Source organism: Tenrec ecaudatus, chromosome 1 (assembly GCF_050624435.1).
Source record: "Tenrec ecaudatus isolate mTenEca1 chromosome 1, mTenEca1.hap1, whole genome shotgun sequence".
NCBI lineage: Eukaryota > Metazoa > Chordata > Mammalia > Afrosoricida > Tenrecidae > Tenrec > Tenrec ecaudatus.
The window spans coordinates 221564559-221591717 of record NC_134530.1 but is presented as its reverse complement, the minus strand read 5'-3'; the positions used below and the strand labels follow the sequence as shown (position 1 = coordinate 221591717).

Sequence of the window (27159 nt, the reverse complement as noted above, 5' to 3'; positions counted from 1 at the left end):
TGTAAATCTTCACGGGAGGAGAGAGCCTCATCATGGAGTGGCTGGTGGGCTCAAACCTGGGACCTTGTGGTCCGTCGCTCAAGGCATAGCCCACTACGATGGCACAATTCACATGACGGTTGAATGCTGTTGAAAAGGAACCCCATTGTCACCACCTCACCTCTGCAGACAAGAAAGAGTAGAAGGGTACAGAAATAACGGAAGGCAAGACCTGGGGCCGCTGAGTGGATTCAGCTGCGTGGTGAGCCAATGTACATAGAGTAGAACGCCTCGCAGGTTGCCAGGCCTTTTCTTCTGCACAGCTGCTAGGTGGGTTTGAACTGCAAACCTTCGGAGGAACAGCTGAGAGCAAACCACTTGTGTCCGGGACCCTATGCAGTAGAAAGTCCCATCAACGTTCCTCCAGGTCCAAATTCGAGAGACATTCCGAGAGAAGCTTCAGAATTCCTATTGACGGTGGATTGAAGGGGTCCCTTCTGATCCGGACCTAGAGCTTCTCCCCAGTGCTGGCCTAGCTCTCCGTCAGAAAACCTCATGCTTCCTGCTAAAAAGACACCGAGCTCGCCGAGGACCAAGGTGGGGCAGAAGAACGCACACGACCTAGAGGAGGGGATCCTTCCCTGGGATCATCCCTAGTTCCCACGCGGAAAGGGACGGCGAGACCGCTTCTCTTATTTTTCCCTCTTAGCCACACGGCGTTCTTAGTCTAGAGCCACGATTCCCCAGCTCACTGGGGCCAGGCTCCAGAGACAAACACCTGAGAAGATGAAAGGTCTCTGAGTTCCCATCACCTCTGACTTGGGGGGCACAGAAGCCCGGCTCGTCAGGAGGTTGAGTGCGGGGAGAAGAGAGGACACAGGAAGGGGGTGAAGAAGGCGGTGGGCGAAGGGCTCTACTCATCTCCCGCAGCAACGGCTTGTTCAGCGTTGGTGCCCTACCTCCTCCCTCTGCTTTGGTTTCTATTCAGACACAAAAGCCCCGGAGAGAAAAACAAAAAACCGTAATTCACAACGATGTAGCCGTGTGTCCTCTGCCAAGTCTCCATCTCCCCCCAGGCCCTGCCCAGATTCGCTACCTTTCCTTGGACGGGCGGCTCACACCTGCAGCCTCGTTTCCGGGTGTTGACGAGTGCCGAGGTTAAGAATATCTCCAGGTCTTCTTGCATTTAAACGGCTCACAGCCACTGGGGCCACGCCTTTCTTTTACTGCAAGTAACCAATGTGCATTCACGGAATGCAGGCCCAGATTGACATTATTAGTCTCGAGACCAAATTAGACCTGTTGCAGGTGCTCCGAATGGAAATGTCAAATACGCCATTTTAAACTATTCTATGCCACCCAGCTTCTCCGTGTGTCTGCTCTCACAGAAGAGGTGGTGGGACATTAACGGACTGTGAGTCAGAAAACCCGAAATAGCTCACCACACGTTTCCTGGTGGTAAAACCATAGGCAACTTGCTTAGTCTCTTTCCGAGAGAGACCGAAACAGAGAATGAGAGGCAGGGAGAGAAAAACACTACACTGTAGTTAAGTTCTGCTTGCTTTTAGAACGGCAGAAATGTGGAATACAGAAACCACGTTAGGGTCAGAAACCTTATCAACCTCATGCCCCCACAAGGCCCCTTGGAGCAGCGATGGCATAAATAAATAAACGAGAAAAGGAAAGCAAATCTGACCATCTATATGAAAGATGCTTATTAAGCAACAGCAAACAGAAAGGGAAGGTTCTACTTGGGGACTTCAAACTGAAACAGGAAGAAATACATTTGTATGTAGGAGTCAATCTCGCTAGTCTCCTCGATATCAATTCACCTTGGTTTCCAACCAGCAGAATTCAACAGCAGGGTCATTTTCTACCCCCCCCACCTTTTATTCTTATTACCGGTTGGCAGGGGCCTCCCTTGGGTGACAAAGCTGTGCTAGGTTGTCAGGCCCCACAGTGTGGCTTCTGTGAACAGATTGGCTTTTTACAGCATCAGCTCATCAGGACCTGGAGATTGATGCTCCCCCCCACCTCCCGCCTCTGTTTAGACTACCCAACTAAACCACTCAGCATTGCCCTTGTCTGGAGAGAGACTCCTGTATCCGCTCCCCCCACAGGGGTCATCGTTGCTAAACAAAACAAGTCCACTGCCATAGCACCGATTCCAAGGGGCTCTATGGGGCAGAGCAGAACTGCTCCTCGGGGTTTCTGAGACTGTAATTCTTTCTGGGAGCAGCCAGCCTCATCTTTCTTCCTCAGAGTTGCTGGTGGTTTGAACCATGGACCTTGTGATTAGGAGGCCAATGCTTAACCCGCTGTGCTACCAGGACTCCTTGTTGTCCATGAGGGTCTAAGAATGACTACTGCGAAATTCGCTTCCTGACACCCGGTCTCCCCAGCTCCACGGTCAATCCTGTGGCAAGTCTGTCATTAAAAACAACCATGGCACAAATTGCTCATCGAGGGAAGCAGAATTGCAGTGGACAGTTTATGCCCGTGGTAAGGGGACGGAGTACGGCCATGGCCAAAGTCCACAGCAACAGAGACACCTGCCATGGGAAGGAGTGGCTTCCAGTTACAGGTGTGAAATTGGTCTGGGGAAGAATCCAAGGGCATGAACAAGGTCTATAATAGTTGATATCCAAAGGAACTTAGTCACATTGATGCTGCTAACTGCATGACCAGCAGATTGGCTCCATCAGTCCATCTGAAGGAGAAAGAGAAGTCTGTCTGCTTCTGGAAGGATTTACAACCTTGGAAACCCAAAGGGGCAGCTCTGCCCTGTCCTATTCCTATAGGGTTACTAGCAGTCAGAATTAATTGATGGCAATGGACTTGAGGTGGGCTAAAAAGTAGAAAGTATACTAGCCTTTGAGACTGTAAGCTCTCTGGGGGTAAGAAAGCAAATAGTAGCAACTAATGGAAAAATTTTGGGAGCATATTATTAAGGGTTCCCTAGGCTCCAGCTTATTTGGATGAGAGAGAGAGAGAGAGAGAGAGAGACTCTTGAACAAAAGACCAAGAATGAAGGTGAAATGCAAGGGCTTGCTTAAATACTGATTGGTGCTTCCAATGCACTGCATTATCTCTTTAGAAACAAAGCAGGAATCCAGGAAAACCAGCTGTGGTTGAATCGATCCCAACTCAAGGCGATCTCGTGTGCTTTAGTCACAGTAAGCTCCGTAGGGTTTTCAGTGGCTGCAGTCTTTGAAAAGGAGACTGTCAGGATTGTCTGCAGGGCTTCCAAGGACCAGCCTTTTGGATAGGAGCCACGTACTTCACCATACTGGGAATAAACCCTCTGCCACTGAGTTGATTTCGAGTCACTGAGACACCTCCCAGTAGGGTTTCCAAGGCTGTAAATCTTTAAAGGATCGGATAGCCTTATCTTGCTCCTGCAAAGCGGCTAGTGGATTTGAACCGCCGACCTTGTAGTTAGCAGTCCAACGTTTACTTACCAGCACTGCCAGGGCCTTTCTTTAGGGCACTATTGCTAAGGAAATGGCAGGAGAAAGAAATCTAGGTGGTGAGAAGTAAGCAGTGCTCAAAGGGCAGCCATTAAAACAGGAGGCAAAGACTGGGTCCCTTGTAGGTGACATGAAAGCAACGTATCATCTTAACTAGATCTCGTTTTCTCGATCAAGAGTTGAGTCTGGGAATGGACAGTGGCTGCAGTTCCACATGGGAGAACCGCACCAGACATAACAATACACTGTACCGTGGCACTCAGATTCTGGAAAAGGTCTTCAGACCAATTGGCTGCACACCTCTTATGTGCTTGAGTACTGTGCACACACTGTGTTATTTAATCCTGGTAATGGCATGGGCTTCCGCACTCGCTGCTAACTGCGAGGTGGCCAGTTGAAGCCTACTAGTTGCTCAGGGGAGAAATAAGCGATCCCTGCTCCTACATGAGTCGGCATAAACTCCAGGGCAGCGGGTTGACGCCTTCAAAGATTACACACTTGGACACTGTGTGGGGGCAGCTGTAGACTGCCCTCCAGGGTCACCGCGAGTTGGAGTTGACTCCACGACAGTGGGTTGGGTTGGAGTAACTCCATGGGCTAAAAAGGAGCACTGATGGCATTGTGGGTAAAGTTTGGCTGTTCGAACCCACCAGTCACTTTTTGAGAGAAAGACAAGGCAGTCGTTTCCATAAAGAGTGACAGCATTACAAAACCCACAGAGCAGTTCGACTGTGTCCTGTAGGTCACGATGGGTAGGTTCAACGACCAGGGATAGGAGAAACAGAGGCTCAGAGAGGTTGCGTCGCGGTTCAACCTTTTCCAGCGACTAACTGGCAGGGCCAGTATTTGAATTCGAAACCTGTTAGATAGGAATCTGAATTCTAGAGGTCCAAAGAACACGGAGGGCTGGTTCCTTCACTTGCGAATTAAAAGACACATTAGCTATGTATGGTTCTGTAGGTGCAAATCTCTGTTTCTAATCTCTCTCTGTTTCTAGAGTCGGGATTCAAATTCACGAACTCCTATAGCAAGCATCGACGAGCGGGTCAGCCTTGAGCTGTGAACCCAAAGTAACTGACGGAGAAAGATGAGGCTGTCTGTCCGGCCAAGATGTACAAGCTCAGACATCTTAAGGGGCAGTTGTACTCTGTCCCACAGCGTGGCTAGGTGTTGGGATTCACGGTAACAGTGGTCTGGATATTTTCTGTGTGTTTGGGTTTTGTTTTTAGGGGTCAGCATCTCTTCTTGGAATTGGGAAGAAATATGATGTGGCTTCTATGGAAGGCTCAGAAATAGAATAACCCAAGAGGCTGAGTGTGTCAAAGGGGCAGGATCTTGGCTCCCGCTCCTACAATTGCCTGACCCATCAGAGTCCAGCAAGAACCTGAAACAGAGACTCGGGAAAGTCAGGAAGCAGGGTTCCTCATGGTCTCATGTCCACAAAGCACAATTCCTTATTACAACGGCTCATCGAGTACCTGGTCTGAAACAGGTACGTAGGAAGTTGGAGTTGAGTTTTCGTTTTCTCTTAAGAATCAGTTCAGAAGAACTCTATTAAAACTGGACCAAGCAGGGCTGAAAAAGACATCACTCTTTCCTGACAGAAAATAGAGGGAATGACCCTATGATAAGAGAATTATACACCTATTGATTTACTATCCCACTTTTAACTAGATACAATGGTGCACGTTAAAAAACAAAACAAAACAAAAAACCACCCTCAAACTCTCTGCCATCAAATTCACTCTGACTCATGGTGACCCTCGAGGACGGAGTAGAACTGCCCCTGTGGGTTTCCCTAGCTGGAAATGTGGACGCAAGCAGACAGCCTCGTCTTTTCCTAGGCGTGGCTTGTAACCCACTCTTCTGCCAGGCTCCTACAGTGGGGTGGGGGGGGGAGGGGTAGGCTTATTCATTTATTTCTATGTTTACCCTTGCCCTCATCACACTGTAAAGCCAGAGTGAACCCACTAAAGCTGGAGCCTGTGGAAAGTGGAAACCTGTCGCAGAAGGAAACCATCCATATAGGGTTCCCCCAAGAAAACAAGCAACAGGAAAGCAATCAAGACGGCGTCTGGTCAAAGGCAGGGAGGAAACTTTCGAGACCCAGAAAAGCGAGGCTCCCTCAAGCCTCACCGTATCCAGCACACTCGTCATCAAAGACTGGAGCCGAACAGGTCTGAAGATTAAGTTAGGGCGACAAGCTGCTTTGCCTTCCACGCCTGTGGGAGACAGAGGCACGCCCTGCTTGTGTACAACAGTACCGAGAGGGGAGCAAAGGGTGCTATTCGGAGCACCCCACGGACCACACACTTTCCATCCGACACAGGGGCTGCACTGGGGGTGGGGGTGGGGGTCTAGAATCTGGGAAAACAACAGTTGGGAGCACTAGCTACCTTCCCCTAGGCCCCCCCCTCCCCAAGTTCCGGCCTTTACCTTCCACGGGGGAGGTTTTCAGTCTACTGCAGAAACTCTGCACGTCCCCATAGCGGTTCCGGATCTGGGTGATGGCGTCCCTGGAACGCAGCTCCATGAGCTTCCTCAGCTCCATGAGCGTGATGCCAAACCCCCCTTCGTGGCTGCCGGCCATGGAGTTGGCCACCAAGGCATGCTCTGCCCGGGTCGTCATTCTGCCTGCGGTTACCGAGCCCCTCACCCAGGGAGGGGGGCAGTTGCCCTTCAACGGACGGGGTCTCTGGCCTTCCCACTCCCCCTTCTCTCTCTCTCGCCTCTCCGAGGGCCCGGTTAAGGGTCAGACTGGCTCTGTTTTGTGCAGTCCGCTGGCGATCAGCAGGCCCAGGCCCAGGTCCTTTCCAGGAGGAAGAGAATGGGGGAAGGGAATGGAAGGCGGGCACGTGTCACGATGATTGGCCTCCCCGGGGGGCTTGCGGGCTCACTGTCCAGGGCAGGTGGGTTCCTAGTTCAGGCGGCCTGGGTCATTTGGAAGCGTCAACAGGATGTCCATGTTACTATGGAGTCAATCTTGGCAACCACCAGCGAGGGCAATGGCAGCCAGGCGACAGGACATGGGGAGGGCTCCCTGGATACCGATGACAACTGGATCTCTGGAGAGAAAAAAAGAAAAAAGATTCAAATATAGACAAAAACAAACAACTAGAACAGCCATGGGGACCCAGCGTCTGCAAGGACAAGAGGTACCCCACGGGACCACAAGTGCTTAAGTGACAGTTGATGCCTGCCCTGAACTGGCAACTGAGGCCTGCGCCAAGAGAAGTGGCTCGGGACAGGCCTGTCCTTCCCTGGGGGGAGGGGGGAGCCCGCCCTCAGCCTGTGAGCCCCAGTGTCAGGGGGCGTGTAATCCTAGATAGAGCCCACATATTCTTGTCTCATCTTTCCCAAACTGAGGGAAGGGATGCCAACTTAGGGCACTTGGGCATGCAAAGTTCTGCTTTCTCATGCTCTCTCTTTTTAAAATCATTTTATTGAGGACTCGTACAACTCTTATCACAATCCATCCATCCGTTGTGTCAAGCACATTTGTACATTTGTTGCCATCATCATTCTCAAAGCATTTTCTTTCTACTTGAGCCCTTGGTATCAGCTCCTCATTTTTACCCCTCCCTCCCCAGCCCTCCCTCAGGAACTCTTGATAATTTATTATTATTTTGTCATGTCACTGGCTGATGTCTCCCTTCACCCACTTTTCTGTTGTCTGTCCCCTAAGGAGGGGGTTATACGGAGATCCTTGTAATTAGTTTCCCCTTTCTACTCCACATTCTCTCCACCCTCCAGTATCGCCACTCTCACCACTGGTCTTGAGGGGATCATCTGTCCTGGACTCCCTGTATTTCCAGTTCCTACCTGTACCACTGTACATCCTCTGGTCTAGCCAGATTTGTAAGGTAGAATTGGGATCATGATAGTGCAGGGGGGTGGGGGGGGAGGAGAGAAGGAGGAAGCATTTAAGAACTAGAGGAGAGTTGTATGTTTCATCATTGCTATACTGACCCTGACTGGTTCGTCTACTCCCCACGACCCTTCTGTAAGGGGATGTCCAGTCGTCTACAGATGGGCTTTGGGTCCCCACTCTGCACCCCCCCTCTCATTCATAATGATAGGATTTTTTTGTTCTTTGATGCCTGATATCTCATCCCTTCAACACCTTGTGGTCACACAGGCTGGTGTGCGTCTTCCATGTGGGCTTTGTTGCTTCTCAGCTAGATGGCCGCTTGTTGACCTTCAAGTCTTTAAGACCCCAGATGCTATATCTTTTGATAGCTAGGCTCCATCAGCTTTTTCACCACATTTGCTATGCACCCGATTTGTCTTCAGCGATCGTGTCGGGAAGGTGAGCATCATGGAATGCCAGTTTAATAGAACAAAGTGTTCTTGCATTGAAGGAGTACTTGAGTGGAGGCCCAGTGTCCATCTACTACCTTAATACTAAACCTATAAATATATGCACATAGATCTATTTCCCTATTATATAGAAATATATTCACATATGTACATGCCTGTATTTAGACCTCTATAAATGCCCTTTGATTCCTAGTTCTTTCCTCTATTTCCTTTTGAGAAACCCACCTGTTGGCAGGTGATGCAGGGCCCTCTCCTCTGGCTTCTAAGAGAAGAGAAGAGATCAGAAAGAAGTCGAGACCCTGAGAAAGAAGGAAGGAGGCTGTGTATCTGCCAGTCCCCCAGCTTCCCTCCCTCCAACATCTTCTCTTCTTCCCAACACTCACAAGCCAGGAGGACAACTTGACAAAAAGTGTGGAACTCCTCTGCGATCACAGCAGACTCAGTCTCTAGCAGAAGGGTACTTCTGCACCTGCTGCTGCTGCTGCTGCTACAGCTGTATCAAGCAGGTCAAGGCCAAAGTTCAGGCCTTGGAGCTAAGCCTCGCCCCACCCCTCCAAAAGACTTTTGGAGGCAGGGAGGGAATAGAAAATGCTCTGGCAGCTGGAGATACAGGGTGGAACTATATATATATGACAGAGATATATGAGGCATATATGTGGCAGATATATATATATATATATATATATATATATATATATATATATATATATATATATATGATATATATCTATGACAGAGAGCCCGACAGGGTGAGACAGAGAGCCCTCTGAGGAGGAAAGATAGTGAGTCTGAAACCTATGAGCATTCACGTTTCTCTGCGGAGGCAAGGATAAGGCAGCCATCCATTCAGAGATAGCGAGGGCCACCCCGACCGCTCCCCACAAGGTCAGTGGCAGGACAGTCAGCATCTGAAATGACCAGAGGGTCTTACATCCGCTCCACTAATGCAATCCAAGAGGCAAACATTTCTTCCCTCAGGGAGGCAGGGGTCCTTACAGCTCACGCAGGCTGACTTGGGGGGGTAGGGGTGTGTGCCGGGGCCGGGGGAGGATTCTAGTGGGAGAAAGACTGAGTCCAAACCCTGCTCTCAGCTTCAGAGTGGAGCCGCTGGGGGTGATGCTGGGGGTGAGGCGGGTGCCACTGCCAGGCAGCAGACATTTAAATACAGGAAGCAGGGCTCTTCCAAAGCCTCCAGTTCAGGCACCAGAGGGGCGGGTAGCGGCTGGGAAGCAAACTCTGGTCAGCTTCTCTCTGACAAAGAGGTGGCATCCGCCCTCACTTCCAGGAGCTGAGCGACAGGCTAAAGGCTTGACTCGTTTGTCAATTCCCTTCCCCCAGATCCTATGTGGCCTTGCAGGTTAGGAATAACCCAGAGTTAAAGATCTGTACAAAGGATTACCCAAGCGGGGATTTTCTTTTTCTTTCTCTCCCTTCCTCCATCACTACCTCCCCCCTCTCTCGGCTCCCCTCACCCCCTCCTCTTCTTTTAACATCACACTCACTCTCTTTCAGACAACTCCAAGGAATCCAGGGACAGAGGTGTGAAAAGAGCCCGAGGCAGTGTGTCTCATTTCCTCAGAGAAACCACAGAATGCTCTCCGCTTCTGCTTCCCCTCAAAGTCTGGAAGGGGTGGGAGAGGCTAAAGCAACAGAAGCCCACAATTGACCCTCAAGTGGAACTCTTTAACCTTTCAAGAGGATATTGGGACCAGTGCTGATAGGAGGCTGAAGCAGGGACAGAGCTGGCTTTCCCCTGTCTACACACAAGAAGCCTTGCTCCAGGGCTTTTATCTGTTTGTTCACTGCTTGACCCCATGTGATGGGTCAGGTTGGTTTGTGTGTCAGCTTGGCTGGGTCATGATTTTCAGTGGTTTGGCAGTTACACTCTGATGTGCTGTCCCTCGTGCTGAGCTCTTACACAATCAGCCATCCAGAAGTAAGGGGCCTTTCCTCAGGGCCGTGGCCTGCCACATACCAAGGGGTAACCCCCCAAACATAAAAAACTCTGCCAGGTGGAGCTTTCAGTGTGCACGTTTTTCCTGCTAGGCGAGCATCGAGCAACTCACTCTGAGTGAGTGCACCAGTGGTGTCACCCGGGAAGGCTCTCTCGTCACAGGGAATATTTTTGTACACGCAGCTTTGCTCGAGCCTCGCTTTTTGTGGTGACCGATTTAATTGAACAGCGTGCCTCTGTGAAATTTTGTTTCCTGCTCGGGAAACATACTGCAGAAACTGTTGTGATGTGGAACACAGCTTACAAGGACAGCGCTATGGGAAAAACTCAAGTGTAAGAGTGGTTTCCTCGTTTCAAAAACGGTGAAATGTCGATGGATGACAAGCCTCGTTCTGGACGTCCCTCAACTTCCCAAATGGATGAACATGGCGACTTGTAGTGCATTTGGAGTTAGTTCAAACAGGTGGGAGCGTTACTCGAGCTTTCTATCTAGAGGTTCTGAACACATTGCTTAACGGTGTGCGCCCAAAAGACCTGAGTGGTGGCAGCTGGGGACTGGTTTTGCCGACGCAGCCCTCTCATTGCACCAGTTTCTGGTAGAAAGCAGCATGCCTCTCTTGCCCCATGCACCTGACTCACACGTTTTCTTTTTGTTTCCGTGAATGCAGAGGGACATGAGAGTGATTTGAAGTAGACGACGAGGTGAAGGGAAAAAAATGAGAGAGGTGCCGTCAGCCATCCAAACAGATGAGCTTAAAAAATATTTTCAAGAATGGAATTTCAGATCTGACAAATGAATTCCATGTAATGGAGAGTACTTGGAAGGTACCTGATAAGGTTATTTTGTAGAAAAATTTAAATACATAGCTTTAAAAAAATCTGTTTTGGGTGGGGTACCCCCTTCATGTATGTTCATGTATGTGTATGCATCTCTGTGTGCGTGTGTGTGTGTGTTCTCGCAAAGCCCCTTTGCTTGCTCTGGACCCTGCGTCCGGTCCATATCATCTTGGATGTCTAGTTCTTGGGATTCCTAAGCCCACAGCCTGTGAGTCAGCAGGCTGCAGCCTTTGCCAGCCCTTTGGTAGGTACGCGCTGCATTGCTAAGCAGCAGTTTAAGCCACCAGGTACTCTCGAGAAAGATGAAGCTATCTGCTCCTACCCAGATTTCCCGCCCCAGAACTCCTTGTAGGATTGCTGAGTCAAAATGGGCTCAATGACAGTGGATTTGGGTGGGGCAGCTCTGTGAGTAAGGAGCGGCGTCCAGCCTGATGCCTGACCCCACAGACTCTGGACTTGCTAGTCTCCACAACCACACGAGCCAGTTCCTTGGAATAAATCTCTCTCTCTCTCTTTATACACACTGGGTTTGCCTCTCCAGTGAACCCAGCCTAAGGCAAGATGCAGCTGGCAGAGTTGAGGCATAGGAGAAACCCCCAGCCTGCCTGCGAGGGTATGCTGCATCTCAGTACCATGAGATTCTTCTAAATCACACACCTCCTATACTTAGTTCACTGCCATTGAGTTGATTCGGACGCACAACAACCCAATTTAGGGTTTTCCAGGCTATAAATCTTTACAGGAGCCGACTGGTGGGTTTGAACTGCCGACCTTGCAGTTAGCAGTCCAACACTGAACAGAAAGCACCACCAGGACTCCTTAAAAAACAACCCCCCCAAACAACCCCAAAACAAACCACCCCAAAACACCGAACCAAACTCATTCCCACAGCATCAAGTCCAAATCTCAGGGAGCTGACAGGACAGAGCAGAACTGCCCCCGTGGGTTTCCAAGACTAACTCTTTAGGGGAGTTGAAAGCCTCGTCTTTATCTTGTGGAAGGCCGGTGGCTTTGAACTGCTGACCTTGCCGATAGCAGCTCAACACATAACCACTATGTCACTAGGGGTCCTCTACCGAGGCTCCCCAGAAGCCATCATTTGTTCACTATTGTGCATTCATTCATCTACGTAGCATCCATATATCAAGTACTTATCCTGTGCCAGAGGCTTGGCTGGGAGCTTGAAGGGGAGAGAGTAAACAAGACCATTTCTGCCATGGAACACTGGCATTTTTAACAGGTTGAATAAATTATGATATGCATTTGAAAAGGATACAATGCTAGCATTACAGAGGCACATCTAACCTAGTCAAAAAGATCAGGGGAAAATGACCAGAGGAAATAACGTCTAGAGTCTTTCTTTTGCTAATTCCCCGGGACCCAGACCGCCACTGTGTTCCACCAGTCAGAGCGGGAGCCCATGGAGGGCAGGCTATGAGTAGAGTCTGAGCTCAAGTCCAGGAGGTCCCTGCATCCACCCTGGAGTGATTTCCCCAGTTCATAATTGGAATAAAGACACTCAGCATCCAGAGGGGCACCACACTAGACCCCTGATGAGTGAAGTGAGGGCTATAATGATCGGGGGAGCGTGGCGGAAGCCATTATTAGAACTGCCTGCGGAAAACGGCAAAGCAAAACCAAGCTCCCTTCCTGAAGGGACCGCATGGACCATGACCACCATCATGGGCTGGAAGGAGTCAAGGGTAGTGCTTCCTACAACATTCCCATTCAACCCGCCTATGTGCCCTGTGCAAAATCGGATCTTAGGGAATGCCAATGGATCGCCATCAACTCAGCCAGTGATGCCCTAATTGTAGTTGCTGTCCAGATGTGATCTTACTGCTTGAGCAAATGAATTATTCCCTAGTACCCTGATATCGCTATTGATCTAACCCAAGCCTCTTTCTCTATCCCCATTTCAAAGGATCACCAGAAATATTTTCCAATGGCCTTCAGCCAACAATAAATCTGCACTGTCCTACCTCAATGCCACATTGACTTCAGCAAGGCTAAGTCTGCAGGGACCTGGGTCACCTTTCCCGTCTGAGACATCACACTGGCTGATTGCATGGATAACATTATGCTGACAGGCCACAGTAAGGAAGAGGCATTTATGATTCTAGGCTCCAAAAAACTCAAACCAAACTTACTGTCATCGAGTCGATGTTGACTCATAATGACCCTATAGGACAGAGTAGACTTGCCCCTGTGTGTTTCTGAGGTTGTGCATATTTTAAAGTATCTTTTATTGTACATTAGGTGGGTTTACATTTCATATTATCAACCTGGGAGTCAACAGTTAACCTCTGTGGCTCCTGATTTCTCTTCTCCCTCCGATGGACTCCTGGTTTGCATTTCATGTAACAGTCTCGCCCAGGGGCTGGGGAACTCTGAAGATGGAAGAGCCATTGCTTTCCCTCACAATTTAGAAAGTATTCAAGAGCCATCATGACATATTTCACAAATGAAGTCACCATTATCTGAATAATACTCTTCTTTTTTTATTTTGCTTCAGAGTCACATGTTTGCACCAAAACTGAGCTCAAGCCATAGTCTGCCGACCCTTGGTCTAGCTGTTGCTTTATCTTTCCTTTATCTTTGCCCATCTTCTCTTGGCATACTCCAAAGTCTGTTGTGTTTGTCTTGATGGTCTCTCCTCCCCCCTCCCAACTTCCAACAGTGGTCTCACATCATGGTTGTCCTTTTGTGACTAACCAGTGTCCTGCAGGTCCATCCAGGCCATCGGTGCTTCATGGCTTCGTCATTGTTTTTCAGGGATACACAGTATTCCATTGTGTGTCTGTACCAGAGCTTCTTTATCTGTTCCGTCTCCTGATGGGCATTTTGGCTACCTCCGCCTTCTTGCTATGGAGAACAGGGCTGCACTGAACATGGGTGTGCATATGCCTGGTCATGCGATGACTTACTTCTGTAGGACAGACATTCAGCAGAGGGATTGGTGGATCAGTTTCTAGCCCCAGTTGCTTGAGGTGGTGCCATAGCTCGTTCTACAGGCGTTATACATCTCTACGGTCCCACGAGCGAGGGAGGAGGGGTCCAGTCTCCCTGCAGCCGAGGCTGTAAATCTGTACAGGAGCAGAAAGCTTCATCTTCCAACCTCAGGTTATCCGCCCAGCATGTGGCCCACCATGCCTCCAGGACTCCTTGTCTGTGGGCTAGGGGGTAAAACATCGACCCAACAGCTCAGGTACCTTCCACTTCTGTGACATTTCTAGGTATCCATAGGTGTGGGGCATGTTGAAATATTCCTTCTGCAGTGAAGGATGTGTTATCAGATCTGATCCTCCCTACAACGAAAAAGGAGACATAATACCTGGTGGGCCTCTTGGGAAACTGGGAGCAACACATCCTTCATTTGACTGGGCTGCTCTGGCCTCTTTATTGAGGGACTTGAGAAGCTGCTAGTCTTAAGGGGAGGCCCAGAACAAGTCTCAAGTGACAGGCTCAAGCCGCAGCGCAAGCCGCTCTGCCACCTGGGCGGTACGATCGGGGTGACCGAAGTGGTGCGTGAAGTGTCAGCGACAGGTGGAGATGCTGTTTGGCATCGTTGGAACACCCCAAATGGGTGACTCAGGGTGCAGATGCTTAGGGTTCTGTAGCCAAGTCCTACCATCCGCTGCAGAGAAGGAAGGACCTGGGTACCCCCAAGAAAGAAGAACCAGGTGCGAGTGCATCCTCTGGGCTTGGGGTCCCTTTGCTGAAACCTCCCAGGCTCCTGTGGAGAAGACTGTTGCCAAGACACACGGAGCTCACTCGGGGATGCTGCAGCCAGAGATGTTGAAAGAAGACAAGGACCTTCCCCCAGAGCTGACACAGACAGAACGCCTTCGCCCTAACCTCAGCCTTCCAGCCTCCTAACCAGTGGGAGAGTAGATCCTGTTCGTCAAAGCCAGCGACTTGAAGCGCTTTTGTTATAACATGACCAGATAAGTAAGACACACCTCCACCGACCAGAAGAGGACCCGCACACGGTGAATGTCCACTTCGTATATATTTTCTACTTTCATTTGTTTGCTCATCATTTTGAAAAATTAGTATTTTTCGATGAAATTATACACAGCAAAAGATCCACCCATTCAGCAACGTGTATGTGGACATTCTTCGCCCTCTGACACCCATCGTGTTATATGTCTACCAGGGTATTCATCCCCATTCAGCAAAGTTGCTGTTGTTCTTGAATGACCTGGAGCAGGTTCAGATGCAGACTTATCGCCCAGGCACTCTGTGGCCAAGTCACATGGTCTCTCAGAGCTCAGCCCCGCCCTCTCCTGATGGAGGAGGAGCTGCCATTGAGTCCGCTCTCACTCAGAGGGACGCTGGATCTCCACGGGAGCAGACAGCCTCGTCTTTCTCCCATTCAAGGAGTGAGTGGGACAGGGCTGGTGCTGCTGGGAGATCCTGAGAGGACGGGTGCCAGTATCCACTACAGGACACCCACGTGGAGGGGACAGGGTCGGGCCATCTCACTGCCTTCTTTAGCTGGCTCTTGATGCAGACGGGCAGCTTGCTCCATGAGCCCCTCCCATCTTTCCCTGCAGGGCGACCTCGCTCCCGCAACAGAAAGTGTTCCATTCCACAGCAGCCACTTGGTTACCTCAGCCCACTGTCATCACATCAATTTTGACTCCTCGCGACCACACAGGCTAGAACAGAACTTCCCCACAGAGCAGCGGTTCTCCGCCTTCCTCGTGCTGCGATCCTTTAAGAGAGTTCTTCCTGCGGTGGGGACCCCCAACCATAACATTATTTTCATTGCTACTTCATCACTGTCATTTTGCTGCTGTTAGGAATCAGGCGACCCCGTGAAAGGGTCTTTGGACCCCACAGGTTGAGAACTACTGCTCTGGAGTCTCCAAGCCTGTAAATCTGTACAGAGGCCCCCCCACTACCACCAAGCACCTGGTGAGTTCCAACCACCAAGCCTTCGGTTAGCAGCCCACTGCTTTCATCCCGGTACCAACGGGCTACAACCAGTAACAGTAAGTGTACTTGTAGTCGTACTCTTAGGTCTCCAGAGAATATTTTCCCTCAAAGAGGGGCCAATCTCACAATACCCTACTCTCACCTTCTCGGGAGACCAAAGAGAAGAGCCCATTGCACCCCGGAGGTCTCCGACGAGAACGGTCATCAAGAAGAAACCTTCTGTAAGTGAGAGAAGCCAGCCCCCAAGTCACTGACCTGAAATGTCCCGCACACACCAGTGGCTTCTTTCGATGGAGGGGGAGAGCAGGGGTAGGGTCTCCTTGTGAGGGGATAAAAAATGTTCTTCAATGACCTTTGGTGACGATTGCCCAACCCTGTGAGTATGCCCCAAACGGCTGAATTGCACAGTTAGAATTGTACGGCGAGTGATTTATAGCTCAAGAAAGCTGTCAGGAGAAGAGAGATCTGCATGCACGCAGCCAACGGAACAGAAAGGGGCCGCTTTCCTGCCTCCCTCACGTTGCTCCAGAGACGCACATACAGACGACCGACTGGTGCAAAAGAAAGGGCAGAGCGTCGCTGGGGCCCCGGGTGGGGTCGCTGTAAAAGAATTGATGAGAATGAGCCCCGACGGCCTGCACGTCTCCGTGGGCCCCGGGCGCTCGGCACAGACGGAATGTGAGCTCGCTGGGGCTGCTGCGCTTGCTTGGCCCCTAACCTTATTAGGCAACTGCCAAAGAATGGTCTCTAAGGGCTCACAGGACCTCAGCCTCCAGACGGCTTGCTTGGATGTTTGGGAAGTCCCGCCTCGCCTCTGGTCGGGGCAGGATGAGTCATCCCACCCGGGCCATTCTGGGTAAGGGATCTCCCCTTGCTCCCCCTTTGCAACATTTTGCCAGCCCAAGGGAATGCTAGGATGGAAGAGGCGGCTCTCCGATTCCTTCCTGCAGGGGCCAGAAATATTGTCTTACATGATCATGAAGTGATTTCAATCCCCTCCCTCTGGTTCTGCCACATCTGTCCTCATTGGTAGATGGCACGTGAAAGCAGTTCCATATTAATTCTAGGGAGGGCAGGTGCGGCCTCCCACCTTACACGAGACAACACTGAGGTCGTGGATTTCAGAAGTCATCTGGTCTTTGGCCAGTGAGTGGCCTCGATTATCTGGTGGTGCTTCTTCGGCTGACCTATCTCCTGTCCTGAAGGGGCCCTGGTGGCATGGCATGGTGGTTACACGGCAGGCTGTGATCCACAAAGTCAGCAGTTGGAAGCAACAGCGCCTCCTCGGGAGAAGGACGGGCCTGCTACTTCCCTAACGGAGACTCCCCGGGACAGGCCTCTCAGTCAGCACCGACTCAACTCCCTGTCCCGAGTCTGTCGCTCCTCATCCCCCTAGGGGACAGACAATCCTTTCTCTCTGAATATGAGCAGCAACGAGGGGGACAAAGACCCCAACTCTTTCCCCTCCTACAGAGCTCAGCCTCACCCCCCAGAAGCAGACCTCTCCTGACTCCCTGACAACCCAACCCAACCAGCGGCTAGCCCACCAGCAAGCTGTAGAAACAAGTTGCTGCCCAAGGCAAGAACACCACGCCCTCAGTCACAGAGCCACCAGCAACAGCCAGGGGCTCCTTTTCCTCCCACGTTTGTCCATCGGAAAACTCCCTCACGCTCAGGCCCTTCCTGGGGCATAGAGACGGATGCATTCCTAGACTGAGGGAAAAGGGTAACTCCCAGAGCAGGATGCAGGCAGGATGCAGAGCAGAGCACAGTTGCTGATACGCACGGAGCCCAACCCACTGAGCTGCCCCGGCCACAGGCTCTGATTGAATCTGGTCTGGCGCATGGGCAACGCAGTATGAATGGACACGGGAGAAAGGACATAGGAGGGACTGAGGGGCTTTGTGCTGCAGACTGATGCAGACAGACCTGCGCGGAATAATAAACGGCCTGCATTCAACTCTGGCCTCTCGAGCCCCACAGCCGGGGTGGCTCTGGAGCAGGCTCAGTCCCTGCGCTGCCCTGCCTCCTTCCTGGACAGAGAACCTCTGCTCAGGAGCAAGTTGGTCGCTCTCAGAGGTTCGTTTGCCAGGAGAACCAGCATCCGTGCCCTGCAGGTTGTGAGGGGCTTAAGGTCAGAGTTTAGGGGAGCAGAAGTGGGCTGGCTTCACCCCAGAGTGTGTCAAACTGAAATATGCCATGTGCTCCTGTCCCCTGACAAAACCTGGTCTCCTTGCATCAACCCAGTTGTCCCTTACCCCCAATCAGGCTCAACGTCTCCCTGTTTCCAGGGGTGGTGTGGGAGGAGGGGAATGAGTCTCTGCTGAGCACTGATAATGCACCAGGTATGATCCTAGACACCTGTGCCTTTATCTATACAGAGAGCGTCTCGCAGAGTGGGGATGCAGAGTGGTGGATGCACACTGTTGTCAGCCCTTGTCCCACTCATGCAGACCCCACGGACCGCTGCCCCATTCTCTGCCAACCCCACGAGAGACCGGGGATCGGATCACTGACAGTGGCAGTTTTCATCGGCTGGTTTTCAGAAGCAGCACCCCGGGCCCTTCTTCCTAGCCTGTTTTACCGTAGGCCAACCGAAACCCAAACCCACTGCCACTGCATGAACCTGACTCATCGTGACTCTGTACAGGGTTCCTGAGATGTTATTCACATGTTTATGAGAGCAGACAGCCTTGTCTGCCTCCTTTGGAGCTACCGGTGGGTTTGAACCGCCATCCTTGAGGTTAGCAATCCAATGCTTAGCCTGGAAGTTGCACGGAAACCACTTGGGCATCAGAGTATGGGCCAGCCCTGGCTCCTCTTTGAAGGGCAAGCAAGGATTCCACCACTGGCCCACAGTCCCTACCTACACAGGAGCCATGGCCCTATGATATTGATTACCTCCCTGTATCCTCGCCAAGGGAGCCCTGGAGGCGTAGTGGATATGTGTTGGTATGCTAACCACAGAGTCAGCAGTTCAAAACCACCAGCTGCTCCACAGGAGAAAGACGAGGCTTTCTTCCCCCTTAAAAACGTGCCGTCTCGGAAACCCACAGGGACAGTTCTATTCTATCCGCGAGGGCTGCTGTCAGTCAGAATCAGCTCTATAGCAGGTTTTTTTGGGGGTAGGGAGGGTTTGGTATGCTCACTCTAACAGCCCTTTAAAATGGATATCCCCATTTTATAGCCAAGGAAATCATTTCAGAATGTGTGTCCCTGTTTGAATCTCAAACCACCCTGCTTCAAGTACAAAGATAATCCAGCAGGAAAAAAAGAAGAAAAGTCAAGGATTTCCTTACTCAAAGTGCGTTGAGAAGGCAGGCCCACGTATAGATGCCTGTCTGCCCTTGTCCCCTAAGTGGCTCTGAAACATCTCCCCATTTTTTGGTACCTTCTGAGTAGGGGCAGACTCACTGGTCATCAGGAGACGCGCACACACAGACACACACACAGACACACACACACACACACACACCACCCCTCCCCACCCCAGAATGCACTTGGTTCCAAGCTGGCGAGATGCCATGATTCTCCAGCTCCCTGGAGATCTTGGGGGGTGAGGAGGAGAGCTTTCACAATCTCCCATCTCACACAGTCTTGCCCCTTCCGTGATCTGGGAGGAGCACAGAGAGATCCTAATCTGAACGTCCCCTCTCCCTTCTCTGGCAAGGCTAGGGGATTTCCTGTGCCATTTCACCCCTTCTCGCAGGCACTCCGACATGTCTGAAAGGGCCCAGTCCTGCCAAGAACCGGAAACAGCAGGCTACCTAGCCAGAAACCTGGGCTGGTCTTCTCTCCGAAGAGCCTCACGCAGAGGCCGCTCTGCTCCTCTCGTCGTTAATAAAACAGAACCGTTGGCCATGGGTTCCAGCACGTGGTGAACCAACGTGGGTCAGAGTAGGACCGGTGCCGGTACTTTTTCAGTGGCTAGGAACTCTCAGACTAGACCTCCACACCTTTCTTCTGAGGCACCTCTGGATCAACCCACCAAGTCTGTGGTTAGATAGCGACCCTACAGGCCAGAGTAGAACTGCCCCCATGGGTTTCCAAGACTGTAAATCTTTATGGGAATAGAAAGCCTCAGCTTTCTTTCCCCCGGAGCTACTGGTAGGTCTGAACTGCTGACCGTGTGGTTACCAGCCCAATGGCATAACCCCATAGACCAGCAGAGTTCCTTGTGGCTATTTGTCAAGTGCTTAACTGTGCTTTATTGCCATGACCTTGACTCTAGCTCACCCTCGCCAGTTCACATCACTCAAGTCCAGCAGCTGCTCTCGCCATGGCCTCAGCTTCTTCTTCCCCTCCCCTCCCTTCCCCATGCCTGACCTGCTGCAATGGTTCCTCTCACACTTGCAGCTTTGTGGAAGCAGACCTGACCACACACCCTCCTTCGGCCTGTGGAGGCCCTCTGGAGGCATGGGGAAGGTCAGAGGCAGAGTGACTGGTTAAAGTTCAGGCGGCAATGGCCCTAGCCAGCATCACCGGGCAGTTGTTGCCACAAAGGCGCTCGGGAAGCAGGCCTGTGCACAGACCTGGAGCAGCCACCAGGGGGCCACAGTCCCGGCCCCTGCTGCATGTTGTCTGCCACCCCTAGAGTTTGGGCTCGAGGGGTGCTCCCTTCCCCAAGAGAGAACCCCGTTTCCTAGCTAGGAGACAGTACACTGTGAGGTTCCCCCGACCCCAGCCAAGTCTGCGGTCTTGAGGGTGCCTTCCTCAGTTTAGCAGCAAGGATGTAGAACGGAATCACACATCTGCTGAGAAGGGTTCATTCTTCAGCTCGGAGAGGTCTCCGTGATCTCGAATCCATCTCTCCGCCTCAAGGTCAAGCATTCACAGGTGGTGCGAAACCATGAACACACTCAGCCATGAACGGAAAGGTTGGAGGCTCAAGTTTACCCAGAGGTTCCTTGGAAGAAAGGCCTGTTTTAGAGAACTTCAGCCGCCGGAAGCCCCAGGAGCACAGTTCTACGCCGAGTTGGAACTGACTACACCGCACGTAGGTGCTAGTCTCAGAGCTCCCCCGCCCCCCGACCCGCCGCCTCGTGACGCCACGCGGAACTCCCAGGCCAAATTAAATCTGTGCACACCCTGTGCATACACAGCCCCCGCTCCTCGTAGAATGGGAGCATGCCCCGGTGCAAGCCCACATGGACTCAGAAGGGAGCATGCACCAGGACGGTCACCAGAACAGGATTTGTTGTGGCAACATGGGCTCAAGTCCCCCATGGGTTGGAGGGCAAACTATGCTGGCGAGATACCACGGAAGGGTAAGCACTAGTGAGGAACACAGATCCACCACACGGCAACACGGGTGATCTTAACAACACAGCACCTCAAGAAGACGGAGGGACAGCTCTTACATAAACCCCAAACACATGCCTTCAAAACGACAGTGCACACCTGAAGGGGCCATTTCAGCACTGCGCCATATGGATTAGGAGATCAGAGTGCTGTGCGCAGGGGGGAAGGGCACAGAAGGGGAGACAGCACAACAAACCAGTGATCCAGATGGACCACGAGACCACGGCAGGATGGGCTCAAGCCCCCGCACCCAAGGTTCCAGGAAGCAAAAATAAAGCCGGTCGCCCTGTGGAAACGTCTCAGTCGGGAGAGGCTGTCAGTGGCGGTGCGCTGGGCCGCACGCTGGGCTGCTAACGGTGAGGTCATCCGTTCTAAACCACTGGCGGCTCCACGGGAGGAAGACGAGGCTTTCTTCTCCCATAGGGAGTCACCATCTAGGAAACCCCGAGGCAGTTCTACTCTGTCCTAAAGGGTCGCCACGAGGTGGCATGGACTTGGATGGCAGTGGGCTCGGTGTGTTCTGGGAATCATGGCGATGAAGGTAGAGCTTATCAGTTCTGGCCAGCTGCCTTGAGGGTGGTGGCAGGGGTAGCGGGGCCCACAGGATAACACACGCTTTCTCCAAACAGGGTTACCAAGAATTGTCTCCAAGTCATGGGTAAGGAAACCGAGCGGAGGGGAGGAAGCAGGAATGGCTCCATCGCATCACATCATCGTGATGACCAAGATGACCAAGGGCAGTCCCTAGGCCCAGAGCCACGGGGAAGGTACACTCTCCCAAAGCACCTGAGTCATGCACTGGTCCAAGTTGCCTCAAGGGGCTCCTGGGACTCAGAGATGGGGACTCAGAGCAAAGGAGAGGATGGAGAGGAAGACACAGCAGCGCTGGTCCCGATCCTCAGTTGACTGGGCTGATCTCAGGCGGGAGTCCCAGGGCTGTCGGGCAGGCTTGCTGTTTAATGAAAGGGCACTGCAGCCCCCCCCCCCACCCAGTGCCTTCTACCTGGCTGTAGGAGATAGCCAGGGCAGAGGGCAGCAACGGTGAATGCTTTTCACCCTCTGAAAGGTTCCCCACCTCGGAACTGGCACAGGGAGTCACTAGGCCAGCAGACAGGAGGCAGATCCCGGGCAGTCGTGTTCAGGCCTTCGGGGTGTCATTGCTCACGGGCAACACAAGCTGCCTTTCTTGGGGCCTGCTGTGGCTTTTCCACATTTTCGTTCCAAGGCAACAAAGACGCTTTTTAGCATCTGGACTGGCCCCTGGGTTATTTTCAGAAACAAATTTCAGCAGAGTCATGCCCTGCTGGGGGGAAGGAGGGGAGGGTCAGGCTGCTGGGTCACTGGAGTCAGGGCAGGGCTGCACCCAGCCCTCGGGATCTGGGAAAGTCCTTGGCGGGGTGGTGGGGGCAGAAGGTTTCCAGGCCTCTGACTGAGGAGGCCTCCTCTTACCCAGCAAAAGGGTGGGCTTTGGGCAGGGCTCAGTCCCCAGGCTCAGCAGGAGACGAAGCAGGAGATCACCGCTGTGTGATCTAGACACCCGTCCGAGCATCACAGCTGGCCAAACCTCCATGGCTTATCCCTACTCCTCCCCACCCCCTCTGTGCAGAACGCAGCGAGCTGGCCTTCCTGCCTGGCCTGCTCCGCTCTGTCTCTCAGCCCAACTACTTCTGGGAAGCCACAGGCACCTCAAACCAAACCCACTTACAACCGATAGTGACCTTCTCAAGACTGTCAGTAGTTACAGACGCACTCACTGCAATTCACTGCCAGCAAGTCAATGCCGACTCACAGACACCCTATAAGACAAGGTAGATATGCTCCTGTGAGTGTTCAACAGGGCAATGCTTTACGGGAGTAGAAAGCCCCATCTTTCGCCCAGGAGCGGCTGGTTGAACTGCTAACCCTACAGTTAGCAGCCCAACATGTAACCACTATACCACCAGGGCTCCTTGCCGAAGCAGACAGCCTCATCTTTCTCCCTGGGGGAAGCTGGGGTAGCTTTCAATCAGCGCTGTGGTTGGTGGCCCAACATGCCTTCCACAGTGCCAGAGGGCTCCTTCCCCGCCAAGGAGGTGGCATCAACGAGGAAAGCGAGCTTGGCGGCACTTCCCAGTTTGTCAGCTCGTCATTCTCCTTCCCATGCCGCACAGGCACACACCCAGGGCTTTGGAAAGGGGACCGTGAAAGGTCCCCGTGGAGCCCTGCGTACTTCAAATGCAGTCAATGGGCTCCGCTGGTAACTGAACAGCCAGCAGTTCAAGTCCACTTAGAAGTTCCTTGAAAGAAAGGCCTGAGGATCTACTGCAGAAAAAGAAAAAAATCAGCCCCTAAAATCAGAGCACAGCTCTACCCTGACAACCCCACGGAGCGCAGGTCCATGGAGCTGCAGGAGCCACGTGGGGGCCCCTGCCAGCGCTGGGATGCTTCCACCACCTCTGGATCCCCAAGCCTTCCCACCCACCGGCCTGTGATCTTCCTGCATTCGGTGTCATTGCATGTGTTGCGTAAGTCTGAAGAGGAATTTATAGATTGGTATTGAACATATGAGCTGATATTGGACTTATGAACTTGATCAGGACTGGGCTAGGATATTTTCTCAATATTCAATAGTTTTTATATAAAAATCTTTTTATATATATATTATTTTATTGGGGACTCGGACACCTCATCACAATCCATCCACCCATCCATTGTGTCAAGCACATTTGTACATTTGTTGCCATCATCATTCTCAAAACATTTGCTTTCTGCTTGAGCCCTTGGTATCAGTCATTTTCCCCTCCCTTCCCCACGAACCCTTGCTAATTTGTAAATTATTATTTTTCCATGTCTTATACTGGCCCATGTCTCCCTTCACCCACTATTCTGTTGTCTGTCCCCCAGGGAGGGGGTTATAATATGTGGTCAATTCCCCCTTTCTCCCCCACCTTCCCCATTCCCCTCCTGATATCTCTATTCTCGTTATTGGTCCTGAGGAGTTTACCTGTCCTGGATTCCCTGTGTTTCCAGCTCTTATCTGTATCAGTGTACATCCTCTGGTCTAGCCAGATTTATAAGATAGAATTGGGATCATGATAGTGGGGGCAGCGAAGCATTAAAGAACTAGAGGAAAGTTGTATGTTTCATCATTGCTATTCTGCACCCTGACTGGCTCATCTCCTCCCCGACACCCTTCTGTAAGGGGATGTCCTGTTGCCTACAGATGGGCTTTGGGTTTCCACTTCCCCTCTTTCACAATGATATGATTTTTTGATCTTTGATGCCTGATACCTGATCCTATTGACAACTTGTGATCACACAAGCTGGTGTGCTTCTTCCATGTGGGCTTTGTTGCTTCTCAGCTAGATGACTGCTTGTTTATTTTCAAGCTTTTAAGAACCCAGATGCTATATCTTTTTTTGTTTTTTAATCATTCTATTGGGGGCTCATACAACTCTTATCACAATCTTATCACAATCTTATCACAATCTTTACACAACCAATTGTGTAAAGCACATTTGTACATTCGTTGCCCCCATCATTCTCAAAACATTGGCTCTCCACTTAAGCCCCTGGCACCAACTCCTCAAACGCTTTATCTTTTCATAGCTGGGCACCATCAGCTTTCTTCACCACATTTGCTTATGCACCGACTTTGTCTTCAGATCATGTCGGGAAGGTGAACATTATGGAATGCTAGTTTAACAGAAAAAAGTATTCTTGCATTCAGGGAGTACTTTTGTAGAGGCCTAATGTCCATGCTACCTTAATACTAAACCTATAAATATATGCACATAGAGCTATTTCCCCATCGTCACATATAAATATGTTTACATATAATGCATGTCTCTATTTAGACCTCTATAAATGCCCTTTGCCTCCTAGTTCCTTCCTCTATTTCCTTTTACTTTCCTCTTGTCCCACTATCATGTTTGGCCTTCATTCTGGTTTCAGTAATTCCTGTTACAGTGCCCTTGATCAAATCCTACCATGACACCCTCCTCACCATTGATTTTGGATCACTTGTTGTTCCCTTATCCCTGGGCTTGCTAACACCCACTTCCTTCCCCCCTCCATGTCCCCCCCCCCCGTAACTGTCAGCCCTATTGTGTTCTCCTCCAGATTGTTTATCCTGCCTGTCTTATCTAGATAAACCTACAGAGATAATAATATGCACAAAAAACAAGACAAAGCAAAACAAAGCAACAAAACAACAACAACAAAACCAATGACCACAAAAACAAAAACCTGCAGATAATTCAAGGTCTGTTTGTTGATCTTTAGGAGTGCTTTCTGATAGAGTCTGATGGGGTGCCACACCCTGGCCCAACAGTCTATTTTTGGTATTCCCTGGGGACTTCCTTGCTCTGCTCCCCTTGCTGTTCTGTTGCATGACCTTTGTGGTTTGCCCAAGTGTGGTGGGGTCAGATCTAGTGCAATTCCTGCACTGTGTCTCCTGTGTTGTCCCCCCCGTAGTGCTATGGGTCAGTGAGGGACATCTAGTCTTGTAGTGGGGCTGTCCCTATGGCCCTCTCCGTGTAAAGCTCTTTCTTACACACACGAGTATCTCTGGATTTGTTTCTCTAGTCTACCCAGGTACACACACACACACACACACACACACACGCACAGATACCTATCTTTATATATTTATTATGTGTCACATTTATAATATACTACATTTATACATATCTATATACCCATATATGTAAACTTTACTTCCTTGTTCTTTCCTCTCTTTTAAAAAACTGCAAATTAGAACATGCATTTCTAACAAGTTCCCCAACACGGTGCCACTGACCGTGTTGGCCTGGGGAGCAGGTCTGGAGAGCCAGTGCCAAGGTCACCAGGACTTCCAAGAATAATGTCCTTCACCCCGAGCCCCCAACAGTGGCAGGCCAGAGCATTCTGGGGGCTTAAACCAGGGCCCTGTCAGAACACCCCACCTCCATGGGAGGCACAGGAAGGTCTTGCCACATAGCGCCTTGTCCTCTGCCCTCTCAATCCTCTGCCAGGGCGCTAGCCTCAGCTTCCATTCCTGTCAGGACAGGACATCCACCTCTCTAAGGGAAGCCCTCGTCCTGAGAAAAGACCGCTGCCATCCAGTGGACTCTGACTCGTGGCGCCCCATGCCCCATAGGGTTTTCTGGGAAACACCTCTGGGTGGCAACCTGAATTTCCAATCTCGTGTTCCTGTTTGGTCCTATCTGGGGACTCCAGTCTGTGTGGTCCAGTAAGCGCTGGGCTGGCCTCACCTACTCGGGTGGAAGGGAAGGCAAGCTCTCCTGGGAAAGCTCACGGAGCGGTTTGGGGAGGTCTGGAGGCTCGGCCTCTTCTAGGCCCCTTCAGGCCCCGGGGTAGCTGAACCCCTGCTGTTGGGTCTTCTGATCTCAGGACGAGAGGAAGACTCAGGAGTGGGAGTGGGGTTTGTGACCCAAATGAGAGAAACAACTTGAGTAAACTCATCCATTACCTACAGGGGGCTCCCAAGAAAGCACGGACCCCAGGCACATCTGGGATCCAGGAGGCTTCATCTAGGCCAGACTTACCCCCTCCCTGCCCCTCCACCCCCAGGCTCAGTGGAAACCCCCCCTCCCCCAACCTCCCCAGCACGTCCCAGGGAGCAGCTGCCCTGCTCCAGGGCCCAGCGGCCGGCCTGGCTGCTGTTTCCAGCCCCGTGAACAGGCTGTTATAAACATTCATTTTCGGTTGCTATGGTAAAGGGAGTGTGCAGCCTGGCTACGGTGGAGCTATTTATGTGGCTGTAATGGAAGTCCGGTCTGCTTTTAATTATTATACTTCTAAAGTTCCTGTTCCCAACCCTCTAAAATAGCCCCCCCCCCCCACCTCCCACCCCCACTTGGAAAAAAAAAAGGCCACCACAACTTTCTGAGGAAGGAAAAGTGGATCGCCAGGAAGCTTCGCCAGGAAGGATCAGCCTTCGCAGCACGAGCTGTCCTCGCCACGCACGCCCCCCGTACCCCCAACACCCCCCCCCTGCCCAGCACTGGGGCCCACTGGCCTGGCCTCTGGCTGCACCCAGCAAACTCAGGGTTTCCCTCACCTCCGCCACCATTTGTATTGTTGGGACAGGACAAAGCCACTTTGTCTTCTTCCTGCCTGCCCACCTGCCAAGGCCAGGCTCCAGCCAGCTCCGTTCATCATCTCCCTGGCCCTTCTGCATAGGATGAAGGCACTGATTAACACCCAACCCCAACCCCCCCAATTCTGGAAAGAGAGCCTCAGGCCACCATCCTGCTGGGCTGGAGCCCACCCACTCCTGGCTGGGCATGTGCAGGGAATTGCCTCGGAGAACCCCTATCCAGTTCTCGCTGCCCAGGGAGCTCTGGGGAGAGATGGTCCACCAGCACAAGA

General features: G+C 51.6%; 1 protein-coding gene across 4 annotated transcripts in view; it reads right to left on the bottom strand.

Annotated features, from left to right (window-relative positions):
- Positions 1-27159, bottom strand: part of ATP2B4 (ATPase plasma membrane Ca2+ transporting 4) — a 111904-nt gene that overhangs the window by 46962 nt on the left and 37783 nt on the right. For 3 of the 4 annotated variants that reach the window (XM_075529133.1, XM_075529131.1, XM_075529118.1), the window contains exon 2: positions 5886-6514. In XM_075529133.1, the coding sequence (XP_075385248.1) occupies positions 5886-6078 (193 nt within the window). In that variant the 5' untranslated portion in view covers positions 6079-6514. Of the gene's footprint in view, positions 1-5885; positions 6515-15759; positions 16079-27159 lie in introns of those variants that run through there. The other variant, XM_075529125.1, reaches the window with a different exon arrangement.